The 15691-nt window shown below is 40.4% G+C and overlaps 1 protein-coding gene across 2 annotated transcripts in view; it reads right to left on the bottom strand.

The window, feature by feature from the left end:
- Positions 1 to 15691, bottom strand: part of ACACA (acetyl-CoA carboxylase alpha) — a 239733-nt gene that overhangs the window by 159528 nt on the left and 64514 nt on the right. For both annotated transcript variants that reach the window (XM_044921884.1, XM_044921885.1), the window contains 6 exons: positions 15429 to 15539; positions 9703 to 9912; positions 5778 to 5948; positions 4518 to 4679; positions 3994 to 4157; positions 200 to 350 (listed from right to left, as the gene is read on the bottom strand). In XM_044921884.1, coding sequence (XP_044777819.1) covers positions 200 to 350; positions 3994 to 4157; positions 4518 to 4679; positions 5778 to 5948; positions 9703 to 9912; positions 15429 to 15539 — 969 coding nt within the window. The remainder of the gene's footprint in view (positions 1 to 199; positions 351 to 3993; positions 4158 to 4517; positions 4680 to 5777; positions 5949 to 9702; positions 9913 to 15428; positions 15540 to 15691) is intronic.

Here is a 15691-nt window from a genome sequence, read left to right as displayed (position 1 = left end):
CCCATAAAATGACCAGGTAACACAGGCACAAGGACTCTACGGTGCTAAAATTACACTGACTCCTAGATTTTTTCCAAGTAGATCAAGCATCATTTACATTAGAATCAAATACATTTTCTCTAGTGACATGGACTGATCACACCACAACCCTGTAAAAACCCAATCCCCAAAGCTGTTTGGCAAGTGGGGAAATACACACCTGTACTTTCTCTGCTATCAGTCTGTCCAGCCAGCCAGTGTCAATTCTATTCAACTGAAAGCTTTCAGTCTCCAACAATTTGATGAGGTATTCAACTGTAGTTCGAAAGTCACCCCGAATAGATAGCTCCTTCAAAGCCACCACCATGTTTCTGGGAGAACAGAAGCAGATCTGTTTCTTTTTCAATCATTTTAAAAAATCGTTTCGATCCTTTGGAGTCGTGGGAGGGAGGGGAGAGACGGTTCCACAAACAAATGAGGGTGCACATATAAGTGTGCTCATTCATGTGCATTCCAGGCAGGAGAATCTGTAAGTCAGTCAACTTAGAGGAGTTCTGACTGATTCTACCATAAGAGCATCAGCAAATCACAGATATTTCATTACAGAGAGTACAGAACAAATTATGTGCAAACCATCCTCAGTTTTCACTTACTGGGTTTCCATCATTCCTAACTAGAATTAGGGTATAATTCTCCCCTCCTTACACCTTATTTTATTAAAGTATATTTTACATATAATAAAATATATTTAAGTATACTGTTCAATACATTTTGACCAATGCTAATACCTTAACTGGTTCCCATACAATGAGGCAACTGGCTGGGTATAATCAGTTATCGGCCTGACCTTGCATGTGAGAGTGTTTTTTTAAGCTGCATTTTACACATCTGTGGAAGGAATTGCTCATTACTTTTGTTATTTCCCAATTAAGTGTAAAATGATCTAATTTTAACAAAATTTCAAATACTATGAGTTTTTTCCTGTATATTTCTGCCCAGTGTCTATCTTGCACAGGGCACATCCTTAACTCCACAAATATTTAATTAGGCACCTCACAGACTCAAGACACATACTAGACTCATAAGGGAAAGAGAATATAGATACAATAACTGCTTTCAAAACATATAGCAGAATATCATAAATGTCAGTAGAGATATAAGCAAAGTGCTGGAGTAGTTTTAGGAAGGGAGAAAATCCGCCTCCCTATGGTTTCAAGAAGAATGTGGAATCTGACATGGGATAAACGTATAGGTGGGATTATGACTATGACAGGAATATCATTCCAGGGACGCCTGGGTGGCTCAGTCGTTAAGCATCTGCCTTCGGCTCAGGTCGTGGTCCCAGGGTCCTGGGATCGAGCCCCACATCGGGCTCCCTGCTCAGCGGGAAGCCTGCTTCTCCCTCTCCTTCCCGTTCATGCGCTCTTCTTGCTATCTCTGTCTCTCTCTAATAAATAAATAAAATCTAAAAAAAAAAAAGAGGAGTATCATTCCAATGGTCCAGGCATTCCCTCAGCTAGAATATTATTTTGTTTCTCACCTCTATCCCCCTCTCCACACCCTCTTGGCCTGGCTTATTCCTATATGCTTCTCAACTGTCAGTCTAGATGTCACTTCCTTCTGGGAAACCTTCTCTGACCCTCTCTAGACTGAGTCAGCGGACTCAGCTCTATGTTCCTGTAACACATTTATGTAACCCCACTATCATAAACAACATTTGTTACATTGAGTTTTGTCACTTACTGCCTATCTTCCTGTGGACTATAACATTCCATTAAGACAGAGACTCTATTTGGGTCCACCCTATATTGCCATCACCAACAGATATTCAAAAAATATCTGATGAATGCAGTGAATGAAAGAATGGACAGGGGTGCCTGGGTGGCTCAGTCAGTTAAGCGGCTGCCTTCAGCTCAGGTCATGATCCTGGGGTCCTGGGATCGAGACCCACGTCTGGCTCCCTGCTCAGTGGAGAGCCTGCTTCTCCCTCTCCCTCTGCCTGCCACTCTGCCTACTTGTGCTCTCTATCTCTCTGTCAAATAAATAAATAAAATCTTAAAAAAAAAAGAATGGACAGAGGAAATAGCAAGAACAAAGGGAAAGGGGAACAAAAACATGGGTCATGTTCAGGGAACATTATGATTGAAGCAGAGGATATGAGGACAGGAACCAGTGACAAAGCCACTTATTGAACAAATACTGACTGAGCACGTACTATGTCCAGGGGAAACAGCAGCAACAAGGCAGACACAGTCCTGTTCTTGTGGTATTTGGATTACCATCTATGGGAAATAATGCTGAAAATGGGGATTGAGGTTATTCTGGAGGACAAGAATATGAACACCAAGCTGAAGAATATAGATCTAATGTTATGCAGAGAGGAGAAACGAACTGAGTTGAAGAATGAACTTCTGGCATGTTGTCAAGAAGCAAGCTTATTATAGAGACCATATATATTTTTTAAAGATTTTATTTATTTATTCACCCTAGTGAGAGAGAGCGTGTGCTCAAGTGTGTGCACACGTGGGAATGTGGGGAGGGGGGGAACAGAAGGGGAGGGAGAAGGAAGGAATCTCAAGCAGACTCCCCGCCAAGCACAGTGCGTGACGTGGGGCTCGATCCCAGGACCCTGAGATCACGACCTGAGCTGAAACCAAGAGTTGGACACTCAACCAACTGAGCCACCCAGGCGCCCCTGAAACCATATTTTTTATATGCTAAAAGTTAACCCTAGTTAGCTTTACACTGTAGAGGAATGTACAGATTAGATCAGAAGGTAAGGAGCAAGGCTTCTGAACTAGATTAGAGGATGTGGCCTGTAGAAAATACTCAGCAGTCTCCTTAATTAGGACTATACATGTAAATACCAACAGATGCCCCTCTGGGAATGTAAATGAGTGAGGCAGAATCGGTGGGGGCTGGATGAACAAGAGAGTTCATGTTTCCTCTAAAAGCATCAGCCATACAAAGCTTCAGTTAACTTTTGCCAAGTGGAATATAAAACCAGTGTTGTCATTATCATCCCATTTTTTTAAAAAAGATTTTATTGGGGTGCCTGGGTGGCTCAGTCATTAAGCGTCTGCCTTCGGCTCAGGTGATGATCCCGGGGTCCTGGGATCAAGCCCGCATCAGGCTCCCTGCTCCACGGGAAGTCTGCTTCTCCCTCTCCCACTCCCCCTGCTTGTGTTCCCTCTCTCGCTGTGTCTCTCTCTGTCAAACACATAAATAAAATCTTTAAAATAAATAAATAAATAAATAAAATCTTTAAAACAAAAAAAGAAAGAAAAGAGACAATTAAAAATAGAAAGCACTAGTTCAATTTTTGATAGATATTCTAAAATATCTGAAGTGTAAAATTACCTCCTAGAGCCCTACTTTTCAGGCAAGCAGAACTTCTTTTAATATTTTATGTTTAATTAAGATAAATAAAATAAAAATTAATATTCAGTGTTTATGTTTAATAGAATATTAATAACACGATATAGCAGTTATATGTGTACAAGCTGTGTGTATATTTCATAGCACGCTGAGGACTCTTATGTAAACAGTGTGGATAGTTCCCTTATGTCATTTTCATGTAACAAGCAGTTTATTATTTTAAATGGCTGTAGGACATTTACAACCATACCTTTATTTTGATGACAAATAGCAGATCTTATCTATGATTTCATACTGTGCCAAGCTCTTGGTCAAGAATTTACCTCCCCCACAAAACAATACTGTTTCTATGGAAAAATATTATTTCTTTAAAGCAATCAATTTTATAAATTTATCAAAACTATTTGAAAGTAAAAATACTTGAAAAGACTCAGAACAAACAAAACCATCTGCCAAACACTGCGTAATTTAACACAACATGAATGCAAGTACAATTGAAGATATATTTCTTCCAAAACATTGTCCATATCAGTACCTTTGTAGCAGGTAAATGATTCACATTCCCAAGCTCACATTTTCACTGAAGATTAGCACAAATTTATTTTTTTAAATGCAATCAAATGTTATTATACTCACGAAATTGCTTCCTCTCTGTTTTCTCCCCAGGAGAAGCAGTGACCAAACTGAGAATCAGCAAATTCATGAAGGCCCCCTGCAGCAGCAACACTAAAATAACCCCAAACGTTCTTATTGCTACGGAAATTCAGTTCCTGAACTGTTCCTGAGCTGGGCTTAAAACCCTGTTAGAGAATGAAGAATATGAGAAACCATATTATATTTCTAAGGAAGAGAACATTTATATGTTCATTGTTTCGGCTCTGTGTTAATCACATAGGGAAGCAGAAATGCACAAAAATCAGAAAGGATTAAGGGCCAACATTCAGTACTACAGACCCAATGAGGACTCTATAATGACTAAAGTTGGATTAAATGGTCAACGGAGCAGTGATCACCTATTTGTCTGCTCTGATGAGACTTCTATAAATTTCCCTCTCCAGAGGAAGTCCCAAGATTATTGCAGAAGCAGGCCTCCAGATACCATATTGATAGTAAAGTTCACAAGAAAAAAAAAGTATAAACCTTTTAAAGTGATAGGTTACCTCATCTGGATTTTCACTGGTGATCCGAGCAGCAATAACATGGCCCCTTGGACAAGGAACATGAGCAGAATTTTCAAAATCAATGGGAGCATCGCCCCAAGGAGATACCCCATACATCATACGAATATCCTTGATTCTGTATAGAGGGATCCCCATGGCAATCTGAAAGGAAAAACGTCACTCAATTTTCATGGGTACTTTCCTTAAAATGTGGAGGCTATCAGATTACCTGTAAGATTTTTCATTTCAGTAAGCCACCACCTAAAATGTTCTATTGTAGCCTGTATTCTACAACAATCAAATAAGTAACCCTAGTTGTGTGTGTCTACTGACATTTCTCCATTAAGGGAGCAGGATTAAAATATAGAAGGGAAGAGTCAGTGTAAGTGACTATCCAAGAAGTTCAGACAGCTAAAAAGTCCTAACTGTGTCATAATTATTCCCACAAACCACTTAGAAAGTAAATAAATCTTTAGTACTTCATGGGAATACAGAAGGACCTCCCATTGTGGGTAAAGACGTGTTAAATACAAATAATACCAAACCTCACCATTAGCCATTACTGTTTCCCATAACATTTGTTTCCTGGGCCGAATGGAGAAAACAAGATTGACAACTAGCACTTTAAACATTACAAAAATAAACAGGTGCTACCAGAGTCTTGCCAGGAAAAACTTCCACCACCACCCTGATGTGGAATTGCTTCATTACAGAACACGAGTAAAAACAGGAGTGGAGGACAAAGTTGTAAAGTTTTTTACAATTAATTGAATAAAGCATATTATTTTAGGGGCGCCTGGGTGGCTCAGTCATTAAGCGTCTGCCTTCGGCTCAGGTCATGATCCCAGGGTCCTGGGATCGAGCCCCGCATCAGGCTCTCCCATCAGTGGGAAGCCTGCTTCTCCCTCCCTCACTCCCCCGACTTATGTTCCCTCTCTCGCTGTCTCTCTCTCTCTGTCAAATAAATAAATGAAATCTTAAAAATTAAAAAGCATATTATTTTAAGAACTTCTTTCTAAAATGTGACAGTTTCTATCAGACGTGTCTGGCTTAAAAAACATGATAGTATTACTAGATTTGTACCACATCAGTAAAACCAACCCACACATCACAACCCACACAGCACAAGATGAACATGAGATGAGACTTAGATAGGAGGTGCTTCTCTCTTATCAGACACTGGTTAAACCCGTTCCTTGGGCATCTCGGACTTTCGAACTCCTGCAGGCAACTCGCTCAGCCAAGATCAAGGTGATTCACCTGGAGTTGTGCTGCGGGGAGGTTGACATCAGCCACCATCTCTGTACAAGGGTGTTCCACCTGCAGCCGAGGATTCAGTTCCAGAAAGTAGAAGCTTCCATCCTGGCTGTAGAGGTATTCCACAGTCCCAGCACTCACATAACCAACCATTTTGGCAAGTTTCACCGCACACTCAAAGAAACATAAGTCAACGTAAGTATCTCAACCTTGATGAGCTGGTGGATCACTGTAGCCCCTCCCTCTCTCCCTGACTCAAATATCCACCGTTTTTAAGAGCCACCAAAGGCTTTCAGCCACATAAGAGTAAATTTCACCCTCCCTGATTACTATACAAGGCCCCTAAGACATGGATGGCAAACTCAATCCAGAGCTGGGGGAAAACTGTTTCTCATTTGGGATCACAGACAACTTCACCCTCTCAGGTGTAAGTGTATGCAGGCAAAAAAAAAAAAGCCGCCACGGCAGACTATTTAGTGTGCCCTGGTTTTTAGTATTCCTACTAATCTGCCTAGAAACATGGCTGTCCAGCTAGAGACTAGATTTTCTAACCTCCCTTGCAGCTAGTTACTAAGTTTTGACATAGTAATGTCAGCATTAGTGAGTAATATGCATAAGCCCTGAATCAGGTTTTGGAAAGGAAACTACTTATCCTCTATTCCTGTCTTTTCCCCTCCTGTGCACTGGAACACAGTCATAATAGCTCAAGCCAGTTTCTACCATGCAGATGAGAACATACTAAGAATGGCAGAACAAAACAGAAAGAACCTGAACTGCAAGATGGCCTCAGGAAGCAGAACTGTCCTACAACCCTGGAGAGCTCACCTGAGATTATGATGGGAAGGAAAGATAAACTTCTACCTCAACAAGGTCATTTTATTTTTTGGATCTCTTTATTAACTGCTTAACCTGTAAACTAATCAATACAGAAATTATAAAATTCAGGGCGCCTGGGTGGCTCAGTCGTGAAGCGTATGCCTTCGGCTCAGGTCATGATCCCCGGGTCCTGGGATCGAGCCCCGCATCGGGCTCCCTGCTCCACGGGAAGCCTGCTTCTCCCTCTCCCACTCCCTCTATTTGTGTTCCCTCTCTTGCTGTGTCTCTCTCTGTCAAATAAATAAATAAAATCTTTAAAAAAAAAAAAAGAAATTATAAAATCTAGGTAGGATGCTACTATTTAAAAAAATTAGGGGCGCCTGGGTGGCTCAGTCGTTAAGCGTCTGCCTTCAGCTCAGGTCATGATCTCAGGGCCCTGGGATCGAGCCCTGCATCGGGCTCCCTGCTCAGCGGGAAACCTGCTTCTCCCTCTCCCACTCCCCCTGCTTGTGTTCCTTCTCTCGCTTTGTCTCTATCAAATAAATAAATAAAATCTTTAAAAAAAAATTTAAAATATGGGATGCTAGCTTAGCAACAGAGTAGTGGGTAGCAAGGAATCAAATACTGCAGACTGAAAGAAAAGGTTGTGGCCTCATTGTTAGGCATAACAAAACATTCAGTAAACTGTCTTCCACAATAACTTGGATGGCAGACAACACACTAAGTAAGCCCTAAGAAAAAGTTAGATAAAGTCAGAATGTGAAAAAACCAACTGCTTTTGTACCCCAAAACCAGGTTAGATTCTCACCCTGAAGCAACCCAGTATCAAAGATCCACTAGTAGAGGAAAACTTAATGTATCTAGAAATTTTGGGAGTGTGGTTACTCCTACCTGAAGCTGGGTGCAAGCAAATAATCCAGAAACTTAACTAAGTTTTGAAGGAATTGTATTTCTAAACATACCACAAACCTGGCCTTGAAAAGCCTGTGATTGATAACTAGAGTAGTATTTGTGGTCCCACTCTTGCACCAGCTCTGCCAAAGAAGGCATAGTCTCTAAAGCCCAATCACAGAGAAAACTCAATGAGGAAGAACTTCGCAGGGAACGGAGCCAGGTACTTCAGGGACGATGGGCAAGGGATTTACTACCCGAGAGCAGAACCAGAGGCAGCGAGAGGGCTAAATGAAATCACCACAATTACTGCCTAGAAGGATCTGCTAACTGCTATGGACCAAGGGGAGTTATCCTGTTCATATTCCATCACTGTATATTGGGTAGATGCTGGAGGGAGGAATGACCGGGGGTAGATAACTTGTATTTTAGGCCACTGGCCCGTGAAAAGCCACATGAACATTTAATGCAGAGAAATGTACATGACCTAGAGATCCTGGACTCTGAGCTGACTGTAGTAACTGGTTGGTACTTTGGGCTGTCGTCTTTGGGGAAAGACTAAGTATGTTAGTAAGAAAGTGAGAAAAGGGGTGTGAAAAGATAATGGGTAGCCAGAGGAGCAGACTGAGGCAGATTATTAAATTATTAAATGCCCTCCAGCGATTTTTCTGTGTGTCATTCATCTAGTAATTGCATCTCCTGAATTTCAGCTGAGTATATGGCCACCCAGTTAGTGACTACGATTCCCAACATCCCTTATAGCTAGGTGTGATTGTGTAACTGAATTTTGCCCAATGGGATATGAACAGAAGTAATATGGGTAACTTCTGGATCACATTTTTATATGCTTGCCCTCCTAGTCCTTTCTCGCCTCCTCCCACAGGCTATAGTACGAACCTCATCCTGTGAGGAACCTTTAATCATGAAGATAGTAACACCTTAGAGCAAGGGTTGGCAAACATTTTCATTAAAGAACCAGATAGTAATTATTTTCAGCTTTGTGGCCTATATAGTTTCTGCCACAACCACACAACTCCGGCATTGCAGTGATAAAGCAGCCAGATCAGACATAAATAAATTAGCATGGCTGTGATGCAATAACTTTTTATTTACAAAGAAAGTTGGCAGGTTGGATTTCGCTAACAAGGTGTAGTTTGCTGACCCCATTCCTAGTGAATGGCACAGCAATAAACCTGGGTCCCTGGTACTAACTCATCTTGCAATGATGGTGAGAATGAGAAAGAGAATTTATACCTTATTAAAGCCACTGAATTTTGGAGGCCTCTTTTTTACAGCAGGTAAAGAAATGATTCTTAATAAATTCACACAATGTATAAATTAAACTTCCAACACAGATGACCATATATTTAGCTTATTTGAAATTCAGGAGAAAAGAGATGGAAAACATATTTCCGATAAGATGACTCAGTCACTATTCCAGAAAAGCCCATGTTCAGACCCTTAAACTACAAGTGCAAGACTGCTGAGAGATTCTTTTCTACACAAAAATACAGAATATATAAACTTTAGAGATGCGTAGAGGACCTTTTAAGAGATAATGGATTTCAATAAATATATCTGAAGATTCAAAAAATGGAACTACCTGATTATCATGAGCTTATTAAAAAAAAAAAAAATCAGGGGCACCGGGGTGGCTCAGTCAGTTAAGCATCCACTCTTGGTTTCAGTTCAGGTCATGATCTCAGGGTCCTGAGATAGAGCCCCATGTCGGGTTCCGTGCTCAGCGATGAGTCTGCTTAAGATTCTCTCCCTCTAGGGGCACCTGGGTGGCTCATTCCGTTGAGTGTCTGCCTTTGGCTCGGGTCATGATCCCAGAATCCTGCTCAGTGGGGAGGCTGCTTCTCCCTCTGTCCCTCTCCCTACCCCTTCCCCTGCTCAAGCCTTCTCTCTCTCAAATAAATAAATAAAATCTGAAAAAAAATGTTAAACAGTAAGATTAAAAATCCCCAAACATTTCTTTTCTTTATCCCTACTCAAAATAGTATACTAAATAATTTTTTTCAAAAGCGTTAACTAATTGAGAGCCCGAAATGTTTAGAGGGAGAACGGTAGAATCACTTTTCCTTTAGGAAAAGGATATAATCTTATAAATTATCTAGAACCACTGTTTGAAATTCCAGTATTCTCAGACTGGTATATGAATTGAATGAGTAGTAGTCCTGTGTAAGAAAACAAAACTTACAGCTTTTCATATACACACCTGTTCCATATGTTCAAATACTGCTGGAGTAGCGATAGCAGCAGGTGCTTCCTCAATAATCTTCTGATGCCTGCGCTGTACAGAGCAGTCACGACCAAAGAGAGAGATAGCATTGCCATATTGATCTGCTAAGATCTGTACCTCCAGATGACGAGATTGTTTGGCTAGTCTCATCACAAATATAGGAGATCCAGGGACTTCAGCTTGAACCTATATTAGAAAAGGAAATAAAACAAATTCTTAAGTAGTAAGCATTTTTTCTATCCTGATAAGCTGCTTCAATTTCAACAGGCAGATGCCTAGAAGTGTCAGGGACCACGTGAATTAGTAGGAATACAGAAATGAATAAAACATAGCTCATGCCCTCATCTATTTTTAAGATCCTGCATTCTTAGTTATATAACCGATATTACTTGGTGACTGTGAAACACAGGAACATCCAGTGTGTTACAAAAGTGAAAAACAAAATAGTTTGAAAAGACACACACACACATCCCACAAAAGGGTGAAATACGGCCATCAGCGGCAGATAGCCAAATGTACACCCTGCTCCAGACGAGGTGCCTTCCTGGTTCGCATTCTGTCACAGTGTTGTAGTCGAAGGACTTGGATCTTCAGTGTGGAGGCACACTGCCCCTGGAGATAGAGTTCTACATTGGCAGTAGTTTTCCTGTAGCTCTTTTAAAGATCATCCAACGTTTCCTGGCTTCCACTGCTTTTACTGAGGTGTCAGCTATCAACATATTGTTACTCCTCTGAAAGTAACCTTTTACAGCTGCTTTAAGATTTTCTTTCTCTCTTTTTTTTGGGGGGGGCAAGGTAGCAGAGTTACTCTGGTAATCTTAGATGTGGTTTTCTCTGTATTTGTCCTGTGGGGCTCATAGTTTTTTATTTTTTAAAATCTGTGCTTGGTATCTTTTATAAGTTCAGGATAATTCTTAGCCGTTATCTCTTCAAATACTGTTTCTGCTCCATGATGTCATCAAATATTGCTTCTGTTCCATTCTCTCTCCTCTGAGATTCAAAGCCCAAGATGTTAGATCATTTCACTATATCCCATATGTCTTTTATGCTGTTTTGCTATGTAGCAAGTCTCCCCAAGACTCAGTGGGTTGCTTAGGACATCAATCATTTTATTTGTTCATGATACTGTCCTCATCTGGGCAGTTCTTCTTCTGGTCTCGCCTGGGGTCACTTGTGTGCATATCATCATCTGGTAGTTCAAGTGGGGCTGAATGGTCTCACTGAAATGTCTGGTGACTTGTGCTGACTGTCGACTGGTAGGTCCAGGGAGCCTTGACTGGAACAGCTCATCTCTATAGCATGTGGACTCTCATCCTCCAATAGGGCTAGCTCAGGCTTCTTCAATGCAGTGTTCCAAGAAGGTAAGGGCAGAAGCTGCAAGACTTCACAAGCTCTAGGCTCTAGAATTTACACGACACCACTTTTGCCACATTCTAATGGTTTAAGCAAGCCACAGGGCCAGCTAAGACTCAAGGGGTGGGAAAAGAGATGCCACCTCTTGATGAGAGGAAAGGCAATCACATTGCAAAAGGATATACATACAAGGATGGGAGGAGTTATTGCGGCCATCTCTGCAAACAATCTACTATGGTCAGCCCTCTGGCCACAATAATTCATATACCTCCCACATGCAAAATTGACTCACCCCCTCCCAAGACCCCCAAAGTCATCCAATCATGGCATCAGGCTTGACGTCCATTTTCTCATGAATCATGTCCAGATGCGAATGAGACTCCTTGGGTGCAGCTCCTCAGGTACAGTTTCTCTTGATCCAACGATCTGGGAACTAAAAAGATAAGTTATCTGCCCCAACACCCCCAATATTTAATGATGAGATGGGGAAAGGATAACTGTAAAAGATATTCCTGTTCAAAGAAGAGAGGATGGAAGTACACAGCAGTCACTGTTCCATAGCAACTCTGCATCTCAGGTTTCCTGACTCTAGAGACAGGGAAATTTTGTTAGGCTCCTTGTTTGTTAGGAGTGATTTTCCTAATCCATGGCTCTCCTCTGCTCTTAGCTCTGCCCTCTAGGTTCCTAGCTCTGTTCTCTGACAAATCTCCTTTTTTATTGGAAATGACTGATATTTACAGCTAAATACCTTTCTCAGTCTGCTTCCTGTTTATAGAAAGTTGAAGAGACACAGAAGCCTCTTTGAAGTCTGAACTACCTCTGTCCCTTTTGGATCCTTTGGTGTAATCATCAGTACAACTTTCTTGAAAATGTTGTGGGTTTCCTATGAATCACACTGGGAGATTTACTCCCTGCCCCAAAAGATCTGTAACTTTTCTGCACAGACATCTCTATACTTTGGGCATATCAGGCTGCTGTGGGACAACACCTTTAAGATTCTTTGAAGCTCTTTCCTGTTAACTAAGAGGGTAATCTACCTGGTGGTGTCTTAAATATTTCTGAGGCCTTAAAGGATCTCACAGGTATTCTTTACTTGGCCTTTACCCTGAGGTCACTTTTCACTTTGAGGATCTTTCGCCAGGTGGAGAGGCTGGGAATGAGAAACTATTTTCAAACTCAACAAGCTTGAAACACCTGCATTAGCTCATCTCTCTCTTATAATTCCTTAGCATTAAGTAACCAGAAGGATTTAACAGATGCTTTCAACACTTTGTCTAGAGATTTCCTTAACTAGGTCCATGAGTTCATTAAATACATTCTCTGTCTTTCAAGTTACCTCAGACAATTGTTTTGTCATTATAAAACATGTGTTAACCTTTTTTTATCAGACTCTACTATTAATTCCCTCACAGCCTATCCAGCCTCCACTAACAGTCTGTTCATCATTCCTCCAGCCTTCATGAATAATCTCATCATTTTTTTGGCCTCCACCTACGAGCCAGTCTTAAAGCCAGTGCACATATTTTACTTTTTTGTTGTGGCAGCATCACACCTTTGGGGTAGCAATTTCTGTGGCAGTTACCCACTGATGCCTAACAAACCACCAAAAATTTAGTAACTTAGGACACCGACCATTTTATTTACTTATAGCAATTTGAGTGGGGCACAGTTGGGTAGTTCTGCTGATCTTGGCAGGAGCTACTCATGCAGCTGTAGTCATCTGGCAACTTGACTGGGGTTGGATGGTCTAATAGGATCTCACTTGCTTATCTCAAATGTGATGCTGTCAGCATGTAGATCTAGGAAGTCTCAGCTGGGACAACTCATCTCTACATCATGCAGCCTCTCTCCAAAAGGCTAGACTGGTTTCTTCACTTGTCAGTATGAGGCTCAATTCAAGAGGGCAAGGGCAGAAATGAGGTTTAGACTTCAGAACTTATACATCATTTCTGCTACATTCTCTTGGCTAAAACAAGTCATAGGGTTAGCCAAACTTCAAAGAGTGGGGGAAAAAAGACAGTCTTTCTTGATGGGAGGAGAGGCAAAAATCATAGGGGTCTGTATAGAGAGATGGGAGGAGTCATCATGTTCATCTTTGCAAATAATATCTTACATGCTCTTTTCTGTATTTTTCATCCTTTTGTCTCTTCATGCTTCGGTCTGAATTTTCTTCTGAGCTATCTTCCAGTCACTAATTCTCTCTTCAACTGCATCTAACATGCTATTAAACTCCTCTATTGACTTCTTATTTTTAGTTACTGTATTTTCAGTTCTAGAATTGGTTTCTTCTTTATCGTTTCCAGTTTTCCAACCAAATTCTTGTTTTAATTTCCTTGAATACATTAAGTATAGTTACTTTAAAATCCTTGTCTGACAGATCCATTACCTAAATTCTCTGTGGGTCCCTTTAAAACTGACTTTTATTTTTCTTGATTTTCAGTCATGTAATTTGATATGCTTGCTTACTTTGAAATGGATATTTGAAAAATAAATAGAAATAATTTGAGGTTCTGGATGTTATTATATTTGCTTCTTTCTGGTGGCTAGTGACACTAGCAATCCTAGAACCCCTTGGTTGAATCAAAGGTTGAGTATTTTGAAGCTGAGATTTAGTCCCTGTGAAGGTTGGTCTATTTCCAGTTTATTTTTACTCCTAAGGTATAGTCCCTTCAAGATCCCAACCTAAAATGTGGGAGGGTTTCCCAGGGAATCCTCCTTAGCAAACTCTAAAGGCTAAGTTTTGTCCTTTTAGTCTTGTAAAACTGTTGAAAACTCCAATCAGCTTTTTAACTCCTTCTTCTCAAACCAGAAGATATCTCTAGGGAAAAAGTGGTCTCAAATGCCACCTCCTCAGGTTTCCTTCTTCTCTTATACCTTAGCCCCATTACTCTTTATTGTCTTGAAAGGTTTCTAATGCCTTAAAATAGATTTAAAAAAAAAAATTTGTCCAGCTTTTCTAGTTTGTTCTCAATGGAATGATTGGTTTGTTATTTAATTAATCATTATTGGAACTTGAGGACTTTCACGTAAAACTTCCTAATCTTAGTGTTCTAGATTCTTCAACTATTTGATTCCACAGTAATAAGTAGTTTTGAAACATCTAAAGGACTTGTATTTTTAAAAAATTAACATGCTTTTTCTTTTGCTTCTAAAAGCAAAAGACCTTTTCTTTAGACCCCATGAGGCATTGATCTACCTATGAAATTAGATAAACTACAAAAGGAATATAAAGAAAAAGAAGGGTAATATTTGAATTTTGACATTCAAAATAGGACAATGCAGCAAAACAACACCTTTATCACCTTTATCAGTTTGCTGTTGAATGGTTTTAAAAAAAAAAGAGGGCAAACAGAAGGTGGCAAGAGACACTAGTAAAAGATTGTGCAAAGTAAAAATGCTGGGAAAAATAAGAACAGTGGGAAGCTAGGAGAGTGAAAGGCCAGAATGTGTCCCAATTTTCCTTTTTCTGATTCCTCTTTTTCTGGTAGGAGAAAAAAAGTATGAGTCAAGTATGTGAGGGTAGCTCTAGGGCAGGAAAGAAGAGACTTTTGTCTACCAATTATCTAAGATTCTGAAAAGAGATCATTTTTTTGGCCTCCACAACTAACTTGTAGTATGGCTACACCACTTGGCTGCAAACCAGAGGGTTAGACAGACAGAGATTTGAGGTTTAGCTTTCCTAACCATCCTCAGTTATAGAATGTGAACCTGCCACAGGGTGTCTGCGTGTGGTAGCCAGGCAGCACAGACTAGGGTGTAGACTGCAGAGCTGGCCCGGTAGTTGGTACACACAGCAAAAACTCAGGAGCCTGCAGCCAATTTGAACTAAAGTAAGATAAACTCAATCAGAGAGCCTGAGTCTGGCCAAGCCAAGAACAACCAGAATAAGAGTCAACCGCATACTTTACAGTGACAGCAGAAGAGGGACACAAAAAGGTAGAAAGGCACAATCTTACTTTGCACAATCTTTTACTAGTGTCTCTTCCACATGCACCATACAGGGAAGAGCTATCTGAGAAACTGAGCACTTTTACATAGAGTGAGTAACTATTGTTTGAGTTACCTTAGTGAATAAAACCTTACACTGAACTGGACATTGCTAATGAGGTAGGAGCTAGAGAGAAAGACTAGAGTACTTACAGAGAAAATTAAGTATTTTCTGGACATCCAAATTATATGATGACTTATTATCTTCTATTTTATTGAGGTATAATTGATATACAACATTATATTAGTTTTTGGTGTACAACATAACAGTTTATATGTATACTGTGAGTTATATCATGTATCTCTGATATATCTCTGACATACATGTAAATTCAAACAAACAAAAACAACTTGTATTCTACCTGTCTGAAAAGGTTAGGAAAGTCATCTGCATTGTTGACTTTTCTGATTCCTTTCCCTCCTCCTCCTTCTGAGGCCTTGATCATTACTGGATATCCAACTTCCTCCGCTGCCTTCAAGAAAAAAAGAGAAAAATGGAAATAAGAGTAGTATTAACAGGGAAGGAGAAAACTGGCACCTTCTCCCTTTAAGAATGCTGTCATTGGGGGAACCTGGGTAACTGACTCTTGATTTTGGCTCAGGTCATATCTTGAGCCCCATGTCG

The sequence above is a fragment of the Neomonachus schauinslandi genome, chromosome 15, assembly GCF_002201575.2.
Source record: "Neomonachus schauinslandi chromosome 15, ASM220157v2, whole genome shotgun sequence".
Lineage (NCBI taxonomy): Eukaryota > Metazoa > Chordata > Mammalia > Carnivora > Phocidae > Neomonachus > Neomonachus schauinslandi.
Note: the sequence above shows the minus strand (reverse complement) of the source record. Positions and strands in the feature narration are given on the sequence as shown.